Genomic DNA, 25,036 nt, shown 5'->3' with positions numbered 1-25,036 from the left:
AATGAAATAAAATTTACACATTTATGAAGACTTTGCCAAAGCAAATGGAACGAATTTATACATTTATGAAAGCTTTGCCAAAGCAAAATGAAACGAATTTATACATTAATGACGACTTTGCCAAAGCAAAATGAAACGAGTTTATACATTCATGAAGACTTTACTAAAACCAAAAGAAGCGAATCTATACATTTGGAACATTTACAGCGCTACTTTCAAAGGATTTTCAACATTTTTTCACTACATGTATGACAACCGCAGTTTTGCACTGTGCGGCCGTAAAATGTCTTTAACTCATTTTTTATCCTTTCTTTTCCTTTAAAATCATTGAGTTAAATGTTTCTGTATAATACCCCCGCCACACCTACGGCGCGGATAGCTACGTCTGGTCACGGATAGAAACGTAGTAATCCGTATCGATCCGTACCTGAGCCGTACGGATAAGTACGAATTGATACGGATTACTACTTTAAGGTACGGCTCAGGTACGGATCGATACGGCTTACTACGTTTCTGTCCTTAGCTAGACGCAGCTATCCGACCGTATGTGTGACTGGGGTATCACATGAGTCCTACGGACATGAGAGAAATTGCATTTTCAATAACTAAACCGAATCAAATAACAGGTTAGTTCTAACGGGTCTTCTGCGCTCAATTCACTTTGTGTGCAGAAGAATCATACTCGGAATAAAGAGGTCACGTTATTTTCTAATTACTCTTTGGGGTCCGTGAGACACTATAATATTTCTTAGAAATCAAAGTAAACAATCTAACTCCTGCTTTCAATGAAACAATATCGAGTAATGGAAATATTGAAATACGACAAAACAGCTAAAATAACACATTAAGAGCACTTACGTAGAGAGAAATGTGAAAAGTTTCAAAAAAAAAAGAAGGATACGTTTCAACCAGTACTATAGAAACAAAACTTTATAAGGAATGTAGAGCAATAAACCTTCCAAAAAATTCAAACTATTTGTCTGATTTCATCTAGTATTTTTATGTTCAAAAGAATCTGGATTGAAATCGTGAGGTACTTAACTGTTATGAAGAAAATGAACAGTGTTTAGCTTACTAATATATAAACTTTAAATCTATTTTTATTTAACTATGATACAGCACTCGTTCGCAGTATTTTGCGAAATAATTTTTAAGTCCAGTCTACTATCACAGTACAATACTAAACATTGATTTGCTCACAAACAACATATTTCTAGAGATAAGGATGCTCTCCATTAATCAAAGTAAATAATGGGCAATAAAAAGGTCATGAAAAATAAATATTATTTTCGATTAAATCATAAGCAGTGATATTGGAGAAAGACATATTTCATGTGCAAAATTGACCTACCTTTAGCCACGATAAAACATGAAAGAAATATAAAATTCTACGTACACAGTTCCAAAACGTTTCACTAAAAAAAAGTATATAGATTCACGATGCTATTTTCCACTTGTGTTTTTCCCCGATATGGTGCTACCAACAAGCCCAACCGCATTAGCTAGATACGGCAGTTTAGTGCATCGTAAATACAGCAATGATTTGTAAATAGACGTTTTGACATTTAGGTCACTATTGATAAATATAACAACAATAAAACAAAAGCTAAGAATCGTTTATGTGTGTACAAAGATAGCCTTATTTTGGCAGATCGAACGAAGCAAAATATATGGTCTTTCTTTCATTATACATGAACCGCTGCTTGTAAATCGTTCAAGTGAGTTAGAAGAGAAACATATCTTTTTTGGCAGCTTGTATGAAGCAAAATCTAAGGTTTCTACCAGTTATGGTCTGACCGCACTGTTCTATTTTTATTTGACAATAGTAACTTTGTACAAATTAAAATCTGATTGGGAATGGCTGAAGTGTATAATTAAAGGGATCTTATGCTCAAAGTTCATATTTGAAACAAGTATTATACCAAACACGAAATAAACACGTGTGTATATGTAACAGTATCGTGCATTTAGGATAAAAATAGTTAACACATGATAAATATGTAATCCACCACAGTATCAATTTGTATCACTTTTTAATTACATGAAATGTATATAGCTTTGAATGCACCTCCACATACATAGAAAGCTTTAATTTCTTAGTCAAATTTAGGGATCTGTAACGCAGATCAAAAGAAACAAATAAAACTTGCATTAAATTTGTCTTCTCTCAAAAGCTGAAACACAACTATAAAATCTTATGAAAATCCATACACGCTCTATGATATTCGAGTCTCCTTGACAGCTGCTGCATACGGTAAATAGAATTAAACTGTTTCAATGCAGCTATAATACAAACATGTGCCTAGTATATTTGTCTCAGAAGCTACAAATCGGTAACTTACGATACCCACACCACCACTCACGCACACAAAAAGACACCATAAACAAAGGATTTAATCTATAATCTACGTCTGGCAGCAGATAAAGCCAGGACACTATATGAGACAATATTATTTGGTGAAGTAATCTGTTATATGTGTAATTGTAACGTATTTCTGCTGTAATGTATAGTTACAGAATAAAATACGTATGTATCTCAAGTATTCTGGTTTGCTTTCTCTTCAGTCAGAACAAAATTTTAGAAACAAATGTAGGAAACAAAGTCGCTGAACATGTACGACATAGTGAAAGCAAACATTCAGCGTGTATAAACATACAACTATGGAGAAAAACTGAGAATCTGTTGTGGACATAAATATTTTCATATCATCCAGAAGTTTGAAAACAAATAAGGTCATACTTTTGGTAATCCGAAGATATTTCTAGTCGTTAGAAACGTACCTGGCATTTGATAGAGAGAAAAAAGAAACATGCAAAAATGATTTGTTTAATTCAAAGACAATATCTGTTGTAAAGGGTCATGATGCGTCATTTCTGCGTTATCGCGAATAAATTTCAAATATATTCCAGACAGAAATACGAATACTATTTTAAAAAATTTAAGACTTATAATTTTGTGTTTGATGCTCACACACATTTAAATCAAATGTTGGCAGTTTGTTCAAAACGTTCTATACATAATCATTGATCACTTTTAAAGATTTAATGAGCAAAATATACAAAATTTTAAGACCCGCCTGCAAACTGGTATATCATACGGCTTTGTTTCATTCTGTAATAGCTATCAAAACACATATCTCGAAAATGTTATAGTTCATTGTAGAAAAACAAAACATACCTAAACAATTCTGTTATAAATTACATGTACCGCCGTCCGTCAAACTAATGGCTGGACTTCATTAAATAGAAACAGCCACGGATGGCTAACAATGTAACATTTTACTTAAAGAATACTCATAACCACTGAAAAAGTATAGAATGTCAGAAGACATCATGTACATAAAATAATCGGAAATAATACTAAAGGAAACTGAATGCTTTCGAGGCTTGTGGAATTTTCTCTTACCTGTTCATATTCTGACTGTGACACTTGCGCGATTGAAAAAAACAACACTTTTGTTTCTGAGAATACTTAATGAGGCAACGGGTTAACTATATATTTAAAAGAAACTATCGTTACCTACAATATTGAAGTCTCTTCATTCGTGTTACCTAACATGTATCTATGTAAACTCTAAAAGTGACAATGACGAGAATCAAGGAAATTATTGTTTCTGAGAAACGTTGATTTTACTACGGTTTAAACCCCTATTTTATACACATCTTACGCTCGTTGAACATGATTTATTTATCCACAATATATTTCCCCCTTTATTGTTTTTTTTTCCACTAAACAAATTGCCGTGACTATCTCGAACAATTTTCTGTCATCAAAAGCATTGTTTCTGCAGTAACATATCGCATTCGGGTAGATATCGAAACAATAAAAGTACTTTGGAACTAGTTATTCTTGGTAACCCTTAAATATTTTTAATCATTTTTATTTTCACAGTACAATACTTATAGTTATCGAACTGGATTAACTACAAGGAAGAAGGATGTTGAAGACAGTGTAAATGTATAGTTTAATAATGCATATTGCCAACCTTCATCCTCGCGGATCTAACAGATGGGAAAGCTAACTGTTATGAATATAACACAAACACTGTATTCTCCCGATCCAGCTAACTTTTAGAGAGTAATTATATAGCCTCTCTGCTCCAAATTACTGATCATTATTGAGACATGATAGCAGAAACTTGAGCACAAGCTGTATGCAATTGCTAAACCAGTGCCAAGGGAGTGCAGCTCGGACATGTTTATCAGAAACTACCTTATATCTTTTCTACGACTGCTGAAAAGAGCCAAAAGGTCAACAACATTGAAAGCAGTTGCCATTTCGCTCTAAATCTTGGCAAAATGGGTTTTGGATTAAATAAATGTGAATTGAAACTGGTGTTTTTGTATGAAGGTGGGATGTTGAACGAGAAAAGAGGAGAAACGGATTAGAAAAATACCCCTATAAAATGGAGTGGCGGGGGGGGGGGGGGGGGGGCGTATTTCTATGGGTGTTCATTCATTTTCATGTGCACTTGTAGCACAAGAAAAGGGCAGTGCTATGACTCCCATGATATCAGTAAATTCACTCTGCAGTTCCAGAGAATGTTTCAAAATTTTCTTTTGTATACAAATAGCAACTTACTCTAAAAGACACTTATATGTGCAATTCCACGTACAGATACGAACATTCAACACAGAAAGTAGTACCTAATCAAATACTGGATTAAACTTCCACACAAAGGAAAGCGATTACTAAGACGAAAATAAGAATGATAATGAGGGTGATCCTGTCTTCTTAATTTTAATTAACACTAACTCAGTAACTGACTAAACGTCTTTAGCATGGAGCATTTCCAGTCTTTAATAAAATGCATGTCTATCCCAGCTGTGACCAAGTTGTGAATGCCATGTCATTTAGAACTGCTTTTAGATAACGTAGAACAACCCATTAAAGCAAATCTTCTAAATTCAGTCTCAGGATTTTAAAATCTTCCCACTGACATTCTTACTCCTTTAATCTGATATACATTGACTTCGATTTTACTATTCAACCATATGATGCGTTCTCTTTGTTTTTGTCATCATTTGAAAAGTGTCAGATTTACTCGAATACTCCGAAACTTGATTAAGTCAATGAACGTTTACATGTGTACACTATAAAATTGATTTGTTTACTTAACTCAGTAATGGAACGGAACGGATGTATTGTCTCCTGAAGCATGCGCAATGATCAATGAACTTTTAAAAATTTAATCATTTAGAGTTTTTACTTTATGAAATGCTCCTTCTTGAAGTACTGCAATATTTTAAAAGTTATAGCTGAAGTGTACAACTTGTCATTACGAGATACTTTCACATATCGTCACTACATGAACATTGCTGCACGGTTTTCCTTTCAATATAATTATGTAAAGTCAGTGTTTTATTAAAGGGTTAAGTAAACTGGCGGAGTGAACACGAGTGCTCTAACTACAAGTGTGGGTACTGTAGACCGTGATACAAGCAAAACTAATGTAATTTTTTCTCGGGTATGGTGACCAAGTCAAAACATTTGAGCTAAATTATATTAGATAGGTTTTTATCAGAAAAAATTACGTCGAGGAAAATTCCATCATTTTTATGCATTAATTGTTTGTAAAATTGTAAAGAATGTATTTATTAAATTGCTTTAAATTCGCCTTTCAATAGCTGCAAATTAAAGTAGCTTTTAAAATACGAGGAGAATAGTGCATAAAGACGAAGAGTCAACTAAAGACCCCTGCAACCCGCCCTCAGAGCGCATTAATAAAAGTCAACGCAATTAGCAGTATAAAAAATTAATAAGCTAAAGCGAAGTAAAATTTTCTTACCTTCAGCCAATAATGCAGTATTCTGTTAAAGAAGAAATGACTTTTTAAACTATATGTATAATTCCATACTGCTACTGCAAAGCTTTAGAGGCAATTCTATCCATTTGTTTTCCGATACGTTACTTTCAACGGTGGAAGAATTAGCTAGACTAGATATATACGTTGTTGCAAATATAAATAATTGATGCATAGATGTTTTTTGTTATATTTGTCCTTTGAGATAAATGCAAAAACCAGAATAGTTCAGTCTATGAGACACTCATGTCCCAAGTCGCTGTCTTCTATGGTTGATGGGGAATTAAAATAAAAGCCGTCGGTACTTTTCTGCAATTTCATTCATTCTTATCGATCATTGTATCATTACGTTTCATTCCGCAGTTGACATGTTACTATATAACTGTAGGAAATTAAATATAGACGGTAGGGGTGGGGATTGATTTAGAATTCAGTATACAGAACAGAGCTATGGTGCTTGCTGTATGCGCTTCCTTTACTGCCGCCTGTAATTATATACAGCGTATTTTACTTTCTTTTAGTAGGCCTACAGTAGTTCAAAAGCTGTTGCAAGTTACGCTTTGCACTCCCACTCATTGCCATTGCCATTTATCTGTAAGCTTACTTGCGTACACATTCCTATCTGAAAATTATGACGTTCATTTTTTATGAACAGCAAAACGAAAACTCCCAAAGTAACGACAACGCTGCTCAGTGAGTTGACGGCGTCCGCGTATAGTCAGAGGGAACGTTCCTTAGACGAAGTCTGGTGAACAGAATGACCGGGAAACTGATTTTAATTTTAAATGCAATAAAACGTGTGCAATTTATAATATAATGTTGGTTACATTTGGAAAGGAAATATAATGTAAATAAAAGAAAATTAATGGAATCGGAGATCCTATTAATATATATATTCTGTCGTTCATTTCGCATGAACTCCGAAAAAAAACATTTCTTAAATGTTAAAAGGGACATACAGTAATACAATCCGACATCCAGTATGTGCTATGTCGTCCTTATATTCCACTTTTGTAGGTATATTCATATGTAAGGAAAGCCCGGTCTTCGAGCTGGATAGAGGGCCTTCCGCTGCTATAACAAGACATACTGTGTAGCTGTTCTATTGTTTGCTATATATTGTGTACATCCATCAAAGGGTATACGTTTAAGTACTTTTCTATGATACATGATAATGGTATGGGATACAACCTATGAAAGATTAAGAACATGTTTGAAAAACAGGATGTATTTTAGACACAAACGGAGTACTATTACTATCAGTATTCTAGCCCGGCAATTAAGCAGACAGATTTATTCTATTTCAATACTCCAAGGATGACAGATGTAATCGATTGGATATGAATCTCTCGCCTAAGACCAAAGTTATGTGTTCCGACAGTTTTGTATAAAGCTGTATAATATTGTTATTTGGCCAAACAAAACAGTGACTTGCACTAAACATAACTAGAGCTATTCAAGAGAACATTCCAGCAACACTAACGAGGTATAGCTGGCTATTTTCTTCCGCCATCTTGCGCCATATCAAATGCCCTAAATGTCCGCAAAACTTAAAACTTTCAAAATGGCACATATGCGTATTTTGCTATTTCATTCAATCAAAATTTACATATATAGATCAGCTCAACCGGAAATTCCATTCTACTTCATCCTCGGAAGATGACCGTCTTCGACTAGAAGTTCCACCGAGGCGGTCATTTTCCGTCAAGGACTTCCGCTTTTTGACTCTAACTTCGAGTGACCCGAAGAAACAATATGTATACATTTTTTGTTTGAGGAGGCCCTAACAGTTATTAAATAAACAATTGATTGGTTTGTAACTTCAGGAAATTTATTAATCGACAGGAATGATATCTAAATGATAATGTAAATAAAGTATACTTGCATATTTCACATTATATTTCATACGAATATGAAAAGTCGTTTTCTTTTAGAACAATTCTGTATACATTTATCTTTATAAACTATACACGCACATTAAATAAAAAGCGTTAGTTATGTCTCGCAATTAGAAGTAATTTGGTTTTTGATTTAACGACGGAACATTGAATGTACAGAATCAGATTAAAAAAATATTTCAATAATCATGAACTTAAAAGTATCCTATTTTAAAAATCAAATTGTAAATCTCTATGACTATGTTATTATTGTACTGAATTATGATATGTACATTCAATTACACTTTGGCAATGTAAGAGTAAAATAGGTAATATTACTTGAACATGAACTGAAAGAGGTCATAAACTATTTCTAAATATTCTGCCTAAGTTGTTTAAAAATTATGTTCGAAATTTTAGAATATTTTAAGTTATTAAGTCTATTGCTTTATCACGTATACATGACATGAATTGCTCAATGAATATTTTTATCTTTCTTGGACAAAAAATACCAAAGGTTGTACTTAAATAATCTGATTTCAACATCGCTTGGTTTTTATGTTGAAAGAATTATTAGTCTGCTTATGATAAGAAGATAATGTTTATTAATTTTGAAAAACCAAGATTAATTCTTTATATATCGACTTGAACAGCTGACTAGAATTTTTCTACGTGTTCTGAAAGAAAATGCGACAACATCTGATTGTATATCACAAATTGTTACCAGATTCTTCTGTGCAAAGCAAAACTGAGGAAATCTAGTCTATTAATTCATGGTATGATCATTCTCAGCAAACTGTAATCTGTGACGGTACAATGAGACCAGTAAGACCATTCTTCATGTAAAATGGACATATAGAGGTATATACAAAATGCAAACGACCCTAATGCGTCATAAATTATACATCTTTTACAAGTGCAATGTAATATTACATATCTAAAATATCTTGTTCAGGTGGTTGCACTTTGATTTAATTAGATCACTCGGGTCCTGTGTTAGTATGCAGCATTAATCCACGACGTTCATACACGCAGGGTATTCGAGACGTTGTAAATCTATTTATAACTATTATATTCTCCATACATGCAGGAAAACCCAAAATAAGCATAACTTTAAGACAGTTTTTTGCGTTAATATCTTATTGTAGAAGACTTTGTTTCAGTTTAAGACTAGCCACTAGACTAGAGAAATTGTTACAACATTTCAGATTTTTTACTTTATGTAATATATGTGATACTGACAAATGCCAGTCTACTTAAGATTTTCTCAGAGAACTCATGAAACTGGGCATAGGATATTGATTGGCTATATTTCCGCAATTTTTTAAATAAAGATTTAAAAAAATGATATATCATAGTCTAGGAGTTAGTGTACTTGTAAGATATATGTGTCTTAAATCATGTGTATTAAATACAGTTTAAATTACAGCAGTTTTATATCCAATGTATAATAATTATTATGACCATCCCTGTTTTCCAGCAGAAGAATGTATTAACATACTGAAGCAAAACAAATATAGTATGTATGTAAAATTGTCATGCAGAGCCTCCGATTTAATGATTAATCCCATCCCACCAGCATCATGAGAATTTAAACTATACATTATACCTGATAAACAAGTATTGAGCTCGTTATCTGCACGTACAGTTTGTATGTACAGGTTGAGAACGAGTTCAACAGGTATGTAAGACGGAATGTACTATTAAATGTTTATAAACTTTATGTTTATAAACTTTAAGTACAAAACAATTACAACCAGCTGATACACGATATTGACATAATTGTGCTATATATAGAAAATGGACTTACTTTCCCATGATTCTGTCCCGATGTTTTATACTTCCTCAATTTATTCCAATACTTCCTCTTGTGATGAACTACACTTTAACAGAGGAACATTCCGAGTCTTATCGTGAGTTTTGCATTCGAATACGTGATCTTTTTAACGTCTAGCATGGCGATCGGGTATCAGTTTTACTCTACTCTAAATAGTATACATTGTTTGCATTTCTATAAATAGATCATGTGCATGTATATACCAATATATCGTTAAAGGTATAAGTTTCGTTTCACACTGTAAAGTAGTAATATTTACGTATAGTTCTGTAATAAATCAAGCACTCTCTAAGCATCAAAATACAAGTTCACTCTCGTTGTTTTTCCGTAAGAAGCTACATCTGTCTGTCGGATAATTTATCGACCGCAAATAGCTGCAGGAAATCAATCCAAATGACAAGTTTTTCTAACTGCTTTCAGAAGGAAAAACCACCCTAAGACAAAAATACAAAATGTATGAAATCGGGGAGTGCAAAAGGTTTGAATTGTCTACAAGATTCAAAAGTGTTTTATGTAATTGTTTTTGTGCATGCGTAATGTTTTTTATTGGTGTAGATCTAAACATATATATATATAAACAAAAATAAATTTTAAGTAATATAAAAAAAAAAACCCAGACAAATTCGATACAGTGGCACATGAAAGATGCGTTTAATCCATTAAATAAATTCGAAATTTTAAATATACTAACCCGGACTTTCGAGTTATTTAGTCGGTAGTCGATGTTTATCGATGTTATTAGCTTTGTATCGGAAAATATGTGGAAATATTGCGCGACTCTAGAAGTACCTATTTCGCAACATTTGAACGCCCGGTCGTCCGTCTGTCAAAGGCCAAATATATATACATGTACTCTCCCTATGAGGAGGGTGGATGAGTTGGGTTTTACGGCGAATCGACACAAAATGGTCATATATCGCCGAGAAGAAGTTATATTGAAAACTGTAAAGCATACCTAAAATCATTTATGTAAAAATGTAAAGCATATCTAAAATCATCCATGTAAAAATAGGACGACAACTTCCAAATTTAGCGTGTTGGCGCCCCCGCCAGAACAACAAATACCTTGTTTGTCGTCTTGGCGCGTATAATTGTCGTCCTGGCATCCTGGCGTTCTGGCGCCCTGCAAACGCGCCAACACGTCAGAACGAGATGGCAGATATCAGCCACCATAGGTATACTAACTTTTACGCTGTGTATCTTCAGTTAACCTTTTTACAGATATGTGGTCGAAACATTGACGTAAATGTATATTTTTGATGAAAACAAGAGCTATCATTCAAGGCGAATAATACCCCCAAGATGCCGCATTGAAGTAGGGGAAGTAAATTGTCTTGATCATTGTCAGTTACCTTAAAGTGTGGCATTGACCTTGGACCCAGTGACTTACGCTGTACACTCTACAAGTCGTCTATAGATACGAGGTTTACAATTGATGCTAGCTTTATGAAAATCCTGCCTATGGTTAAAAATATGTGAAACAGAAATTCCTTTAAGCTATTTTATATTTGACACGTGACCTCTTGGACCTTCATATTTCAGGTTATAAAAACAAGGTTATAGTGTACCAAACTATTTATAGAATCATCACTGACTAAATGTACCAACATGTAGGTAATTATAAAATCATCACTGACTAAATGTACCAACATGTAAGTAATTATAAAGTCATCACTGACTAAATGTACCAACATGTAAGTAATTATAAAGTCATCACTGACTAAATGTACCAACATGTAAGTAATTATAAAATCATCACTGACTAAATGTACCAACATGTAAGTAATTTTTGTATGCTTATGTTCGTACCAAAAACTGGAAAAGATGTATTTTAGCGCCAGCTGCTAACTTAGTCACATGTGTATTCGCATATAATCAATGGTAGAGAACAACGCAGGAAGATTACTACATGTGTCTATATCGGGCGGTAATTGGTCGATTGTAAGTACACTAAAAGCCGTAGAAAGGATACATTTAATTCGAAAATTTAGTAAATATCGTAAATAGAATCTATGAGAAGATTCTTTGGAAGCACAGAACACAACCAAGCTATAGTCTTCTTGCCTGAGTCTGTTCATGAGAGGTAAGGTAGTGTAGAACACCCAACGCCCTCAAGTTTCGGCATTTTTTATTACAATAAAATTGAATGAACACAATGATCCCAAAGGACCCAGAAAATATAACAAAACTGGATCCAAGTGAGGGGAGACTTTGAACAGCCACCACACAGCCGCGTTGTAAAGGTATCATATAGATACTTATACCGTCTTATATTTTTGCTTATGTAAAAAGAGTGTTTGTAATTCTTATGTACACAAGTACCGTCTTATATTTTTGCTTATATCAAAATAGTATTTGTAATTATTATGTACACAAGTGACAATGTATTATCATAGATTTATATAAAGAGACAGAATTTAAATTTGTTTTTCACGTGACAAGTGGCTTTCCACAATTCGAAAGGGCTTTTGGTTATTCACCGTTTATTTATGAAAAACAATATCAAGCTGAGGTTAGAATTATTATTGTTGTGTATGGAAAATATTGAACAAAATACATACAATGCAGATACATCACAAGTTTGTTTTATTTTATCTAGCTTATTTCCATATAGAAAAATAGAACATGTAAAAGCACGAAAACCTAATAATAAATTGCAAATAATGTTTTCTTATTTATTTAAAATGGAGAGGAACTCAAAAGTAAACTTTCTTGTGTGGAATTCCGCAATGCGTGTTATATACCTCATGTGATATTTAGCAAAAGTACCACGAATGGGGATATGGTTTAGTTCGGTATTTCCCAACAAAAAATCAGAACTCACACATTTCTAGGCCGATGGGCAATAGTCGCCAAGACGGCGATTCGACTGGAAAAAAAGAACAACATAACTGAGACCTTCTATCGTCATAAATGTAATGTTTATAGCACTTAAGAAATCGTATATCTTTAGGTATTTTTCTTATGTAAAAACGTTACGCGTGAAAAAGAAAGTTACTTGTCTCCTGCACTATATTTTATGTACTATATTTTAACTGAATGACAATTTTATGCTTTAACGCTAATTGCCTAGGTGAAGTCTGTTTTCTTTTTAATTTATATATTTACTTAATGCAATATTACAGTATATTTCTCTGAATATGTATCAAGCTTGTCCTTTCCAGAAGTTCTGGCTTTACAAAAGACATGCATCTCATATATCAACAAGAGCTGTCGGAGGACAGCAACGCTCGACTATTCAACAGCCTTGTCAATTGAATGAATACAAAAGTCGAAAAAGGGGCATAATTTTTTTAAAATTGGAAAAAGGCTTATGGAACCTTCACAGTGCTTATCAGCTCATAAAGTGAACAAGTGCGTGAAGTTTCAATCCTTCCCATAAGTAGATAATGAAATACCAGCTTACATACAAAAACTTAACCAAAAACTGCTAAGTCAAAAAAGGGGCATAATTTTGAAAAAATTGCAAGGTAGAGTTATGGGACATATACAGTGCATGTCAGCTCATGACAGTGACCAAGTGTGTGAAGTTTCAATCCATTCCCATTAGTGTGTACTGAGATACCAGCTTACATACAAAACCTTAACCAAGAATTTTTAAGTTGAAAAGGGGGCATAATTCCATAAAAAGGCAAAACAGAGTTATGGAACCTGTGCAGTGTAGGTCAGTTTATCACAGTGAATAAGTGTGTGAAGTTTCAATCCATTCCCACAAGTGGTTACTGAGATACCAGCTTACATACAAAACCTTAACCAAGAATTTCTAAGTCGAAAAGGGGACATAATTTTGTAAAAAAGCAAAATAGAGATATGGAACCTGTGCAATGTAGGTCAGTTTATCACAGTGAATAAGTGTGTGAAGTTTCAATCCGTTCCTACAAGTGGTTACTGAGATACCAGCTTACATACAAAACCTTAACCAAGAATTTCTAAGTCGAAAAAGGGGCATAATTTTGTAGAAAAGCAAAATAGAGTTATGGAACCTGTGCAGTGTAGGTCGGTTTATCACAGTGAATAAGTGTATGAAGTTTCAATCCATTCCCACAAGTGGTTACTGAGATACCAGCTTACATACAAAACCTTAACCAAATCGGGACGCGGACGCCGACGCATGGGTGAGTCCAATAGCTCTACTACTCTATGAATAGTCGAGCTAAAAATGACATATTGACACATTTACAATAAAAATATGTATGAATATGAAATTTTACAAATTAAAGACTCATATTTGTGACAAAACATCCAACTGTTTATATAAAAGCCAAAACAATAAATACCATATCGTCTTAAACAATTCTTGTCCCCAATTACATAATTATCTACATCACTGTCTCTGGTAATTGAATGAATGTAATGTAATTATTTTATCAGTAAAAGAAACAAATATTGTAAGCATGTCACTATTCAACTTTCCTTTGATCAGGCATATTTTTTATCCTCTATAAAACATCAAAAGACTAAATATTTAACGTCCAATAACTTTAATGTTGATAAAAGAAAGATTAAATCTATCAACTGGCTTTTCTTGAAGACAGAATATATCCTGCATAAACAGTAATTGCTATAATATCTGATCACACAACGGGAACCGCTTTAGCTACATCTGGGCATAACATTGTCTTATTTGTAACAGAAGGAAAAGCAAATTAATACACATATTCAAGCATAGAATGCAACCAAGACAATTACAACAGACTCGGTTTAATTGTGTTCGTTCGTGAGTCCAACACCCTAGCAAATGTGTTTAAGTGAAATTCTAATGGAGCAAAAATAGCAAGCAAAGATAGAAAAATCTGATTGATAGAGTCTATTCACAAGAGGTAGTGAAATGTGCGACACCTATCAGCCACCAACTCACCCCCCCCCCCCCCCCCCCCCCCACACACATACCTCCTCCCCCAACTCTCCACACTCACCCCTAACATTAGATTAAGACTTCTGTCATTTTTGTAGCATGCGAAAAAGCGAATACTACATTCAAATAGTATAGCACTAACTGAGGTATCTTATGACGTCGCCAATTACCATGAAGAAATTACAACCAAAATGTGTTCAGCGATGTTTCAGTTTGCTAAATGAAAATGCCTTAGCTGATAAAGCTTTCATAATTGTTGAAATTATGGTGGCAAAAAGGTCAATATGGCGCCAAAGGGAATCCTGAAGGCAAAAAAAGACTTGTGTGGTGCCAGACGGAATTCCGAGGCTAAAAAGATCAAAATAGGGCAAAACGAAATTGTGTAGGCAAAAAGATCAGTGTGGTGCCAAACGGAATTCTGAAGACAAAAAAAGGTCAATGTGGTGCCAAACGGAATTCTGAACGCAAAAAAAATAATGTAATGCCAAACGGAGTTCTGAAGGACAAATGATTAATGTGGTGCAAAAAGGAGTTCTGAAGGACAAATGATTAATGTGGTGCCAAACGGAGTTCTGAAGGACAAATGATTAATGTGGTGCCAAACGGAGTTCTGAAGGACAAATGACTAATGTGGTGCAAAACGAAATTCAGAAGGGACAAATACCAATGTGGTGCCACACCGAACTTTGCAGGGAAAAAAGCCATAAATGTGTGCCAAACGGAATTCTAAAGGCTAAAAATATCAATGTAGCACCAAACAGAATTCTATATGCAAACCAGAGTTGTCCTTATGCGGCTTTGCCTGTTCCCAAAGCTGAAAAGCTGAACGGACATCTTGCTCCTAGTGGCTACACAGCCTGTGCAAATTATTAAGGATAACAGGATAAAATGACTGAAATGCTAATGTATTAGCTAAAGGAGATGAATTTGAAGACTACTAGTACTATGTTATGAAACGTTTCCAAAACATGTCGTGAAAATCCTGTATAAAAACTGAAATATCCTTGTGTGTGAAAAGTATTAATGAATACAAAATTGGTAGCTACATAATGGCAGATTCAGAAGGTCTTCTCTGTAGAACTCTGTCCTTGATTTATTGCAGTACCTTGCAGAAATTACATGATAGGTCTATGCCTATTTGACTGTTATAACTATGAAATTACGGGTTTTCACAAGTTATAACTTAGAGTCTCATTTAATTTTACAGTACGTTTCTTATTTTCTTGTATCAGACGATATAAGTATTTAGTATGAACAACGTTCCTGTCGGAAATGTAAGTTAAACACTAAAAAAAGTCCTGGTGTTATCGGCATCAACAGTAACAATGTTAATTGCAAGTACATTATCTGTATGGCTGTACAAAATATGTATTTAAGAAGACATAATGATGTTGTAATGTACAGACATGTATTTGACAGAAATTCAAGGTACAGCTGATTACCTTACGTGTCCTTTTTCAGACTGGACAAATCTTGTGTGAGGTTTGAGATTCTTTATTTCGAAAGACAATTATAACAACCTGCTTAAGGTATTCAACCTGCAGTGACAATCGGCAATTTCCGTGTGACTCTCATCTGCTAATTCGGAATTCTTCGGTCGTAAACATAGCTCACACAAACAAACGGAGAATGCCGAAATCACATACGGAAAAATAAAACTGAACGGAAATTACCGATTGTTATTATGAGTCCATAAAAATGCACCGAACTACCAGAAATCCATAGGTCAACAAAACAGTCCAATCTATTTGCAAAATAATAAAGTAATTTATTTCTAACTTGGAAAATAGTTGACAGCCAATTAGTTTACGGTTATAACTTTCATAGGTCTATCTCATTTGCGAGTAAGTTGTCTGTTATATGATATAATAGATTCTGTCAAGTCATATTCATTAAGCTGCTAATTGATCTCACTTCAGCAAACATTCTTATCGATTCGCCAAATTCTCTAATCACTTTGGTTTAAATATATTTGTCGTAGGGCAAATTATCTCAGACACGCTAATTTGTATACTAACTTGTGATTTTACCATAAAGTATATGGCATGTCAAACGTTGCTAAATTATTTTATGTTCGATATTCTTATGGTAAAATTCATTATTGTTATTCTATATTTCGTTATTCTAATTGTATCTTTGATATTGCTATTCAATGTCGTGTCATTCATATTCTAAGTATTACCATTGTTATTGTATATGTCGTTATTCTTATTGTATGTTCGATATTCTTATGGTAAAAGTCATCATTGTTGTTCAATATCTGACGATTCTATTTACAAAACGTGTCATTCTTATTCTATGTTATGTGATTGTATTTGTTTAGCGTCGCTGTATTATTTATATCGCGGGAAATCGCACATACAATAAAAATATCAAGCTTACAAAAACAATAATGAATATACAACAATAATAACGTCTTTTACAATAAGAATATCGAACATACAATACGAATAACGACATATAGAATAACGATGGTAACACTTAGAATTTTACTCATCATTACACTCTAAATATGTATTGTAATATATTTTCATAGTTAAACGGTAATGACTGTATTAAAAGGAATCATTGTTTCAATCTCATATACATGTATTTTCATCATGATTATTTACTATTGCATTCGCCTTCGATTTATTGTAGTGACCGCTACTATACGTTGTTTACATATAATACTTATATAGTAAATAAACAGATATATCTTGGATATTGTTTTGCAGTTTGTAGTGTCCCGCCAGTCCAAAAGGACCCACGTCCACACATCAACTATAAATTTGTTGACACGTTATAAGGCTGAGGCCATATCCACCAATGAGGGTGTTATTGGTAATTATTAGCTCTACCGGCTGGAAGCAGGCCGTGACATATTTTATTTGTTAAAGTCATTACATGAATGATATACAATAACTGTGATAAGGGAGTTGGACAGGAAACTAATTAGCTTACAAATGTCCTGTCCTGTTCTTTCCTTTTCCTATCACTTTGGCAAAATATTTCTTTTACGGAATTTAGAGAACATGTGACATAAGCGGTATTTAAACAGTACGTTACACGATCTTTTTGTGTATACGTAAAACACTATCATACACAACTTTCTGCAAAGACCAAGTTCACATAAACCGAAGCGTTTGAAGTGGCCCTATGGGTATTTTCCAAAGCTTGCGCGGGCACTTCGATAGAATCACCGGTCTTTCGAAAGCCAGTTTTGCTTCTCATTCATATAAGTGGGTGCTACTCTCCTAGTGCCCTGGTGTCGGCGTGTGCCTTTTCTTTTTAGCTAAGTTTTTTCGGCAACCTTTGCTTTTCTTTGTTCTTTGTGCTTAAAGCTTAATGTAACTTCATGTTAACATTGCTCCGCATGCAAATTAAATATGCAGGGGCTGGGCCGATACTTAAGGTCAAGGTCACCAAGTTGTTATACTTAGATTATTTTCAAGGTATTTTTTTTCCTTCTTTCTGCAACCTTTGTTTTTCTTATATATATTTGTTACTATTGCTTACAAGTATGCTATTGATTAATTGACATAAATATTGTCCAGCATGCAAACGGGGTATATGAGGGGGCTAGGCACACTATACATAAGGTCAAGGTCATGTTCCCGGAAGCATTCTTTATAGACATAGTTTTAGTATGTAAGTAGAGGTTTTTATTGTGAAATAAATTTATTTTACCTTCAAATTGCTGAATTGTGGAGCAAGCTGTCTTGTGGACAGCTCTTGATATTTAAATGATTGTTTTATTTTCATGTATAAGTTTTGATAAGAAGTGGGTGCTAATTAGCTCATCAACAATTTGATGAGATAAAATCATTTTATTTTTTTTTAGTACCGCTAAATTTAAATTTGGCTGTCTTCTTTTATATTGTTTTATGGGCATGCCTCAACATTTTATTTGAGCTTATTAGCAACTACATCTTTCTTTTAACATTGTGTTTTACATAATAGTCAAAGTAATACTGATATGTTTTAGTTATTAGTCTCTTTTATAGAGTGGCAGTGTGCATTTTATTGATATTTTATTATGTATTTTATGTAATATATGTTGTACACTGATGAGACTGAAATAAACAGTATATATATAAGCATGTCATTCTATCAACATTTTCCTAATAAATGTGTCAATAAAATCGCTGAGCCAATAAAATAAATACAGTATAAAATTCAAAAGCTGACCATTTTAAAATGATCAATGTTTGTCATAATCCCGGGATTTACCACTTATATCAAAATATCGTCTATTTCGTACAAAAGTGACCTAATTAATGAAGTCTCAAAATATACATATATATACACCAGTAATGAATTATCAAAACTTGCCATATTACTCCAATTACAGTAAATGTATGAATATTCCCGAGGGATTAATGTATGCTGATTTTACTTTTTTGATAAGTTGAATAATACGTACTTTCAGAAGGTCAAGTTTTTATATACTTTTATTGGAACATTTACGGCTTTCACAAAAATTAAAACTTCGCGATCATAGACTAACTTAAAAGTTCTCCAAATTCTGGTCTCGAGAAAATGTCTGTCATTACAATATTAAGCATTTGTGTTTTGTATCAGTAAAATATTTCCAAACGGTATTTCAGTCATGTTACTACTAGTGATAAATCTAACAGTGCATTTTTTTCCAGTTCTACAAACGACATCCATAAAAGGAACGAATTCAGTTCCCATTGTTAAAATTCAGTAACACATCAACATATATTTTAATATTTCTTACCTTTGACAAAGCCTTCTTAACTCAACATCCATTTTAGAGAGCGGTCTGTTTTGTATTTTAAACATTGTTAAATACGCACCAATGCTGGAGATACTGGAGCAAATACACAGTGAAAAGCAGGTTTAGTACAAGGGTGCTAATGACTTCAACTGTAATCAATACTATTGTTTCAAAAGTCTTTGCCATTCACAGTTTGATATATCCTTTATTTGCGAGATGTTTAGATAATGGAACACTAAATAACCTTGATTTATGTAGCTGCATACCCTTCATTGAGAGTTATCCTCATTTATTCGATTCAACCGGTTGTAATTATTGAATTTCTTTAAGACGCAATTAAGGTGGAATAGCACTTTGTAATTTCTTTACAACATGCATATAATTTTGATATCATATTAAAGTAGAAGTTATCCCCGGCATGAATGTGTAACTGTTTTCTTGGTTACTAGTGAAACCTTTTTGGCTATGACGTCGCAAACATTACCATGCACGTCTGTTTTGGCGCCACGTTAAAACGCGATAAAAAATCGGTTTATTTTCTCTCATTTGTTTATTTTTCTACTTACAGCAATGAAACTTACATCTTTATGTGTGTTATACAAAGGTCTACGGCGCTAGACAGTATTTATCACTTTTGTTTTCAAAATTATGAAAAAAATGAAGAAAAACGACATTCTCAATTTTTTAGATTTTTAGAAAAAATGGCACACTTGTCTATTAAACGGAAAAATGGCTCGAAATTTTTTTGCCAATTTTTTATATTTTCAAGATAAACTTATGTTTGACGAAATATTAAAAAAAATAAGTACTTTTACCACCCAGTTATTTTTTAATTAATGGTTTATTAAACATATCCGTCAGTAAAATGTGACGTCAAAATATAACGCATAAACTCTATCTAATTCATCTTGCGTCAATAGAATAATATGGATGAACAGATACAATACGTTTTCACTTGCGCTTTGTTTGTATGTGCATATGACAGAAATAGCAAAGTATCAAGCTTTAAGTATTTTTGTTTTGATGTATTTTTCTTTTTAAAAAATACTTTATGTTAAATGTTTATTTGCATGTATAACATATTACGCACTCTTCCTGTGTGGAGGTAATAAAAGAATTCTTTTCGTTTTTCTATTCAGAACATTTTTTACTGAAAAAACATCTAATAACAGGAATAAACCACTGAACATAAGTGAAAAATGTTGAATATTGAATGAAAAGAACACAAGCAGTATCTGCATTAACTCATTTTTATAACAGTTAGGGAAAATTATTATTGCATTTAGTTTAAACATACTTTATTCCCAGTAATACATATACAAATTAAATACATACATCATAGTTTGAACAAGATAAGTAGGAAAGGATAAGAATGAAAGACACATAGTCTTATAGAATTATTGCATTTGATTAAACATTCGATATAGGTTGTTCCGCGCAATATCGATGCGATCCCAAACTGTTAGACGTACGTGCAGTGAACTTCTATGGATGTTAAAAAAAACTTGCATAATTTTTAAAAATAAATTCCATCTTTTTGCCCGCTACACATACAGATTTATGTTTTACAAGTGCATTTTAAGCGTGTACAATGAAATTGCACAAGCTGTCGTATTCTGAATTTCAACAACTTGGGAGTTTAAAAAAATACGAAATTTAGAAATGAAATGCTACTCGTATATGTGCTCTTACAATAGCGCTGAAACGTACACTAAAATTGCATTTGCTAAAGTACATTTTCATTTCCTATCAAAATATGATGACAACGAGTTCATTATTTTTGACATGTTAGTTACACTAGCACTTTTTCCGACCTTGTCAGTTAATATTGCGCGTATGCCCTGCTCACGGTCACGACAATGTGCAAATTTAAGCATTTCATCCTGTTGGAAAAAAAAGTTGCAAATAATTGTTGCCAATAATTTGAATGTTGACATACTTGTAATGTCTTCATTCTTTATAGGAAAACCCCTACAAACAAGATTGAACTTTACAGTGTTAATATTTTAAGGATACCAGCACTGTATTATGCGACGATATGTTTAGGAAAAGGGCATTTATTTTAGATTAAATCATCTTATCTCGAGCCCACGACGTCTTATTTCGAGAGCGCATGACATCTTGTCTTGTGTGTTCGACATTTCATTTCGTGCGCGCATATAATCTACTGCGCTCTTCCATTGAATAATGCAAAAACGGGAACATAGGGTCTCCGCCATCATCAAAAGCTGAAAAGCCGGTATATGATTAAAACTGTTTCAGTGCGACGTCATTCTCAACATTCGTCTGTTTAATTTTTGTTGCTCCACATTGGGAAAATGCTAAATGCAGTGTGATGCTTTTTGTGAGCACAAACTTTGTCTAACCCCCTCAGTAAAGTGTTACATTTCCCTCACAGATAGAGGTCCTATGTTTGCTCGCGAGAATTGATCTCACTGAGTAAAGCATAGAATATTTTCAAAATATACGACGAAGTTAATAGCTGGACAAAGATTAGCCGGACAGACGGACGGACGTACGCACGCACGCGCGCACGCACGTACACACGCTTGCATGCACTCATGCATGAATATTTCCCTGTATCTATATGACATGAAAAATTTTGTTATTTAAAAGTCGCATCGTGTCACTGTTGGACTCACCGATGGTCTGTTCAGGATGTGGGGTGGATAGGGGTCAGGTAAGTGGGGATAGAGTATATCGAATATTTCGTTGGGGACAGACAAATATATCATAATTATTCATTACTTTCACCACTTTTTATCGCAACTTTGATTAATTCAATCGTATTTCGTTATTTCGGAAAGCCAAACTTGATACGACGTTTCTTTTTCTATTAATATCTTTTTTTGGTTGGTGGTGGGGGGGGGGGGGGGGGCGGTAGGAGTGGTGGTGATGTTCAGATAGGCGAAAAAAACTGAATGGCACAGCGCCTAATATTTTATATATTTTATAATTTATTATTTAGTAATTCCATTTTTATCATTTTGGAAGCGGGTTTCGTTTATAGTAGTGTAGTAATGAGACTGCGGAAGGCCGGTACGCCATGCTAGTTTTAAAATGCCAAAATGTCGTGCGCTCCAGATAATATTTCTTGCACACGAGATAAGATGTCATGCGCGCGAAAAAAATTAATCTTTTTAAAAACATAGATGCATGTTCTAAACATACCACCATAGTATATATTAACATCCGCTTGAAAAAGTTTTTAATCACAAATGTACGCATACGTCTGAATTTTATTTATCAATGTAATAATAAGCGTGAACTGAAACTGAAATGATCAAAACTGCGACATCTCTGATTCTCAACAAAATAAAGCACGAACTGTTACTTAAGTTACTAGCAAAGGTAAAAGTACATGTATAAAATCTAAACATCTATATTCTAACACCTATCACTGCAAAGTTTTATAATTTTAAAGGAAAACAAGGTATTGTCAAACACTACTACATTTTAGAAAAAAAAAGATATTTAGCCTGCGGAAAAGTCTTCCTGAAAGACATTGTCTTTATCACTACACTTGATTGAATCTGTTATGTCACATGTTCGTGTGACCTCACTGTAGTCATTAGATTCTTCTTTTGATTGATTGTCTTGAGTTTTTCAGCAGTATTTCAGTTATGTAACGGCGGGCAGTTGACCAAACCAGTCTTCCTGGATTCTGTACCAGTACAAACATGTTCTCCGCTAAGTAACTGCCAATTTCCCCTCATAAACCAGAGGTGGAGGACAAATGGTTTCAGACACTGTCTTTTATCATATCGTCACGGAGAACGTACCTCGCTCAGGGCTCAAACTCACGAACCCGCGATCCGCAGATCTGCGCTCTCACCACTGAGTGAAGCGGGCGGGCTCGAGATCCTTCTTTAACGTTCTTCAGCTTTTACATTCTTCAGCTATTAAAATTTTTAAACAATTTTCTTTTCGTAAAAAAATGAAAAAATGGTATATTTTCAAATGACTTTGATTGCCTACGACATGACGGCAATTTTTTGCCAGATCAAACAAAATTCTTTAATGAATTTTTTTTATTATAAAACAATTAAGAATTGAGAAAAATGAAGTACATTTATAGAGGAATATTCAGTGCAACCATGCCTTCTTAAGTACATGTATATAGAATATTCTTACGAAACCATACCCGCGTTGTATGTAAGAACGCACTTTGACGTCACTTTTTGTTTGTCGGATAGGGGACAATATCAGTGATTAAAAAGAATACTAGATGGTAAAAGTTCTCAATTGTTTGAAATTTTATTAAACATAATTTTAACTTGAATATATAAAACTTTGGCAAAAAAATTTCGAGCCGTTTTCCCGTTAATTAAACGGGTGTGCTAGTTTTTCAATAAAACTAAAATTTTGAGAAAGTCGTTTTTCTTCATTTTTTCCATCGTTTTGAAAACAAAAGTGACAAATACCATCCAGCGCCGTAGACCTTTGTATAACACACATAAAGATGTAAATTTCATTGCCGTAAATTGAAAAATAAACAAATGAGAGAAAATAAACCGATTTTTTATCGCGTTTTAACGTGGCGCCAAAACAGACGTGCATGGTAATGTTTGCGACGTCATAGCTAAAAAGTTTCACAAATAACCAAGAAAACAGTTACATATTCATGCCGGGGATAACTTCTACTTTAATATAATATCAAAATCATATGCAGGTTCTAAAAAAATAACAAAGTGCTATTCCACCTTAACTGAAACAGACATGCCAAATTCTGGAGTGAAGTGTTTGATTCATGTGTCAAAACAATTGCAAGACGGAATTTAAAACTGAAGTGAGGTTACATAACATATGTAGTCAAAATAGCTTATTGAGACTTGAGCAGAGGTGAGACAGTTTTGAAACCGGACAATAAATTTTTAAGATAGACCTAGTTCAAATATGACCCGTCTTTTCATATATTGTACATTACATCAAGGAACAACAACTGTGCTAATGGTATAAAGTTGGACAAAATATGTTAACCTAAATTCAAATGTCAAGGTGTACACCCTGGATTAATATCACATGTAATTGTGCCATTGACACCATATTTGGTAATGATCTTGTAAAAAAGTGACGATGACATAGCCGTCCAATAATGAGCAGCAGTTTTGTTATATTGCTACTATTCAGTTGCCTGCATTTTTATACGCATTTTGTCACCGGTATTAATGTTTTATCAATGATTATCTTAAAAGTTTCAAAATATTATATATTTTCCTTTAAAGAAATTAGCAGTAACAATATATTGAAATTAATGAAGCAAGAAAACGGCATCGACGTAAAGTCAATACTGAATCGTTGTCAGTATACCAACCTTTACATCCTACTACATTTATGAAATTAGAATAAAAACGTTTATACCAGACAATGCTTCCATAGAAATTTGATATACCGATTCAAACTAGCAATAGAATAATAAAATATTTCCTTTTTTACTTTTAAAAAGCAAAACAACAGTGGCAACCATGCAAGCAAGGTTTATATTAATTTCAGACAGAGTTGGTTATTTACATAATTTCCCTTTAAATGAACAAGGCTTGATACTTTTGCCTTTATACTTTAACGCTTATGGTTTTAACTCTGGTATTTACATGTATGAACACATTTATCGCATAAATGTATACCAGTTTTAATTAAAAGCAAAAGTCATTTAAGAAATGTCTGAAATTCATTCTGAAAAAGTGTAAATGTAGAGGAAAAGGTAACAATTCTTTAAGGTAAACGGGTATACTTTGCAAACATCATATATGTCCGTATCTTTAAAACGGCATTTATTGGTGTGTCACAACTTAAATAAGAAATTGAAAAAGAAATATTTTCCTCAAAGATTTCCATATTCTCCAATCTCTATTTTAAAAAGATGCCTGTTGATAAAAATGTTGCTTTCTTTCAGGCTCACAGCAGTTGGCGCTTATATGATAGAGAAATGTGTCCGATACG

General features: G+C 33.5%; 1 protein-coding gene across 1 annotated transcript in view; it reads right to left on the bottom strand.

The window, feature by feature from the left end:
- The window catches only part of LOC123536357 (soluble guanylate cyclase 88E-like), a 102,357-nt gene extending 92,586 nt beyond the window's left edge, over window positions 1-9,771 (bottom strand). The window contains exon 1 of the mRNA XM_053529228.1: window positions 9,492-9,771. Within this exon, the coding sequence (XP_053385203.1) occupies window positions 9,492-9,499 (8 nt within the window). The 5' untranslated portion in view covers window positions 9,500-9,771. The remainder of the gene's footprint in view (window positions 1-9,491) is intronic.
- Window positions 9,772-25,036: the final 15,265 nt, after the last annotated feature.

The sequence above is a fragment of the Mercenaria mercenaria genome, chromosome 17, assembly GCF_021730395.1.
Source record: "Mercenaria mercenaria strain notata chromosome 17, MADL_Memer_1, whole genome shotgun sequence".
Taxonomy (NCBI): Eukaryota; Metazoa; Mollusca; class Bivalvia; order Venerida; family Veneridae; genus Mercenaria; species Mercenaria mercenaria.
This window is presented reverse-complemented; position numbering and strand designations above follow the sequence as displayed.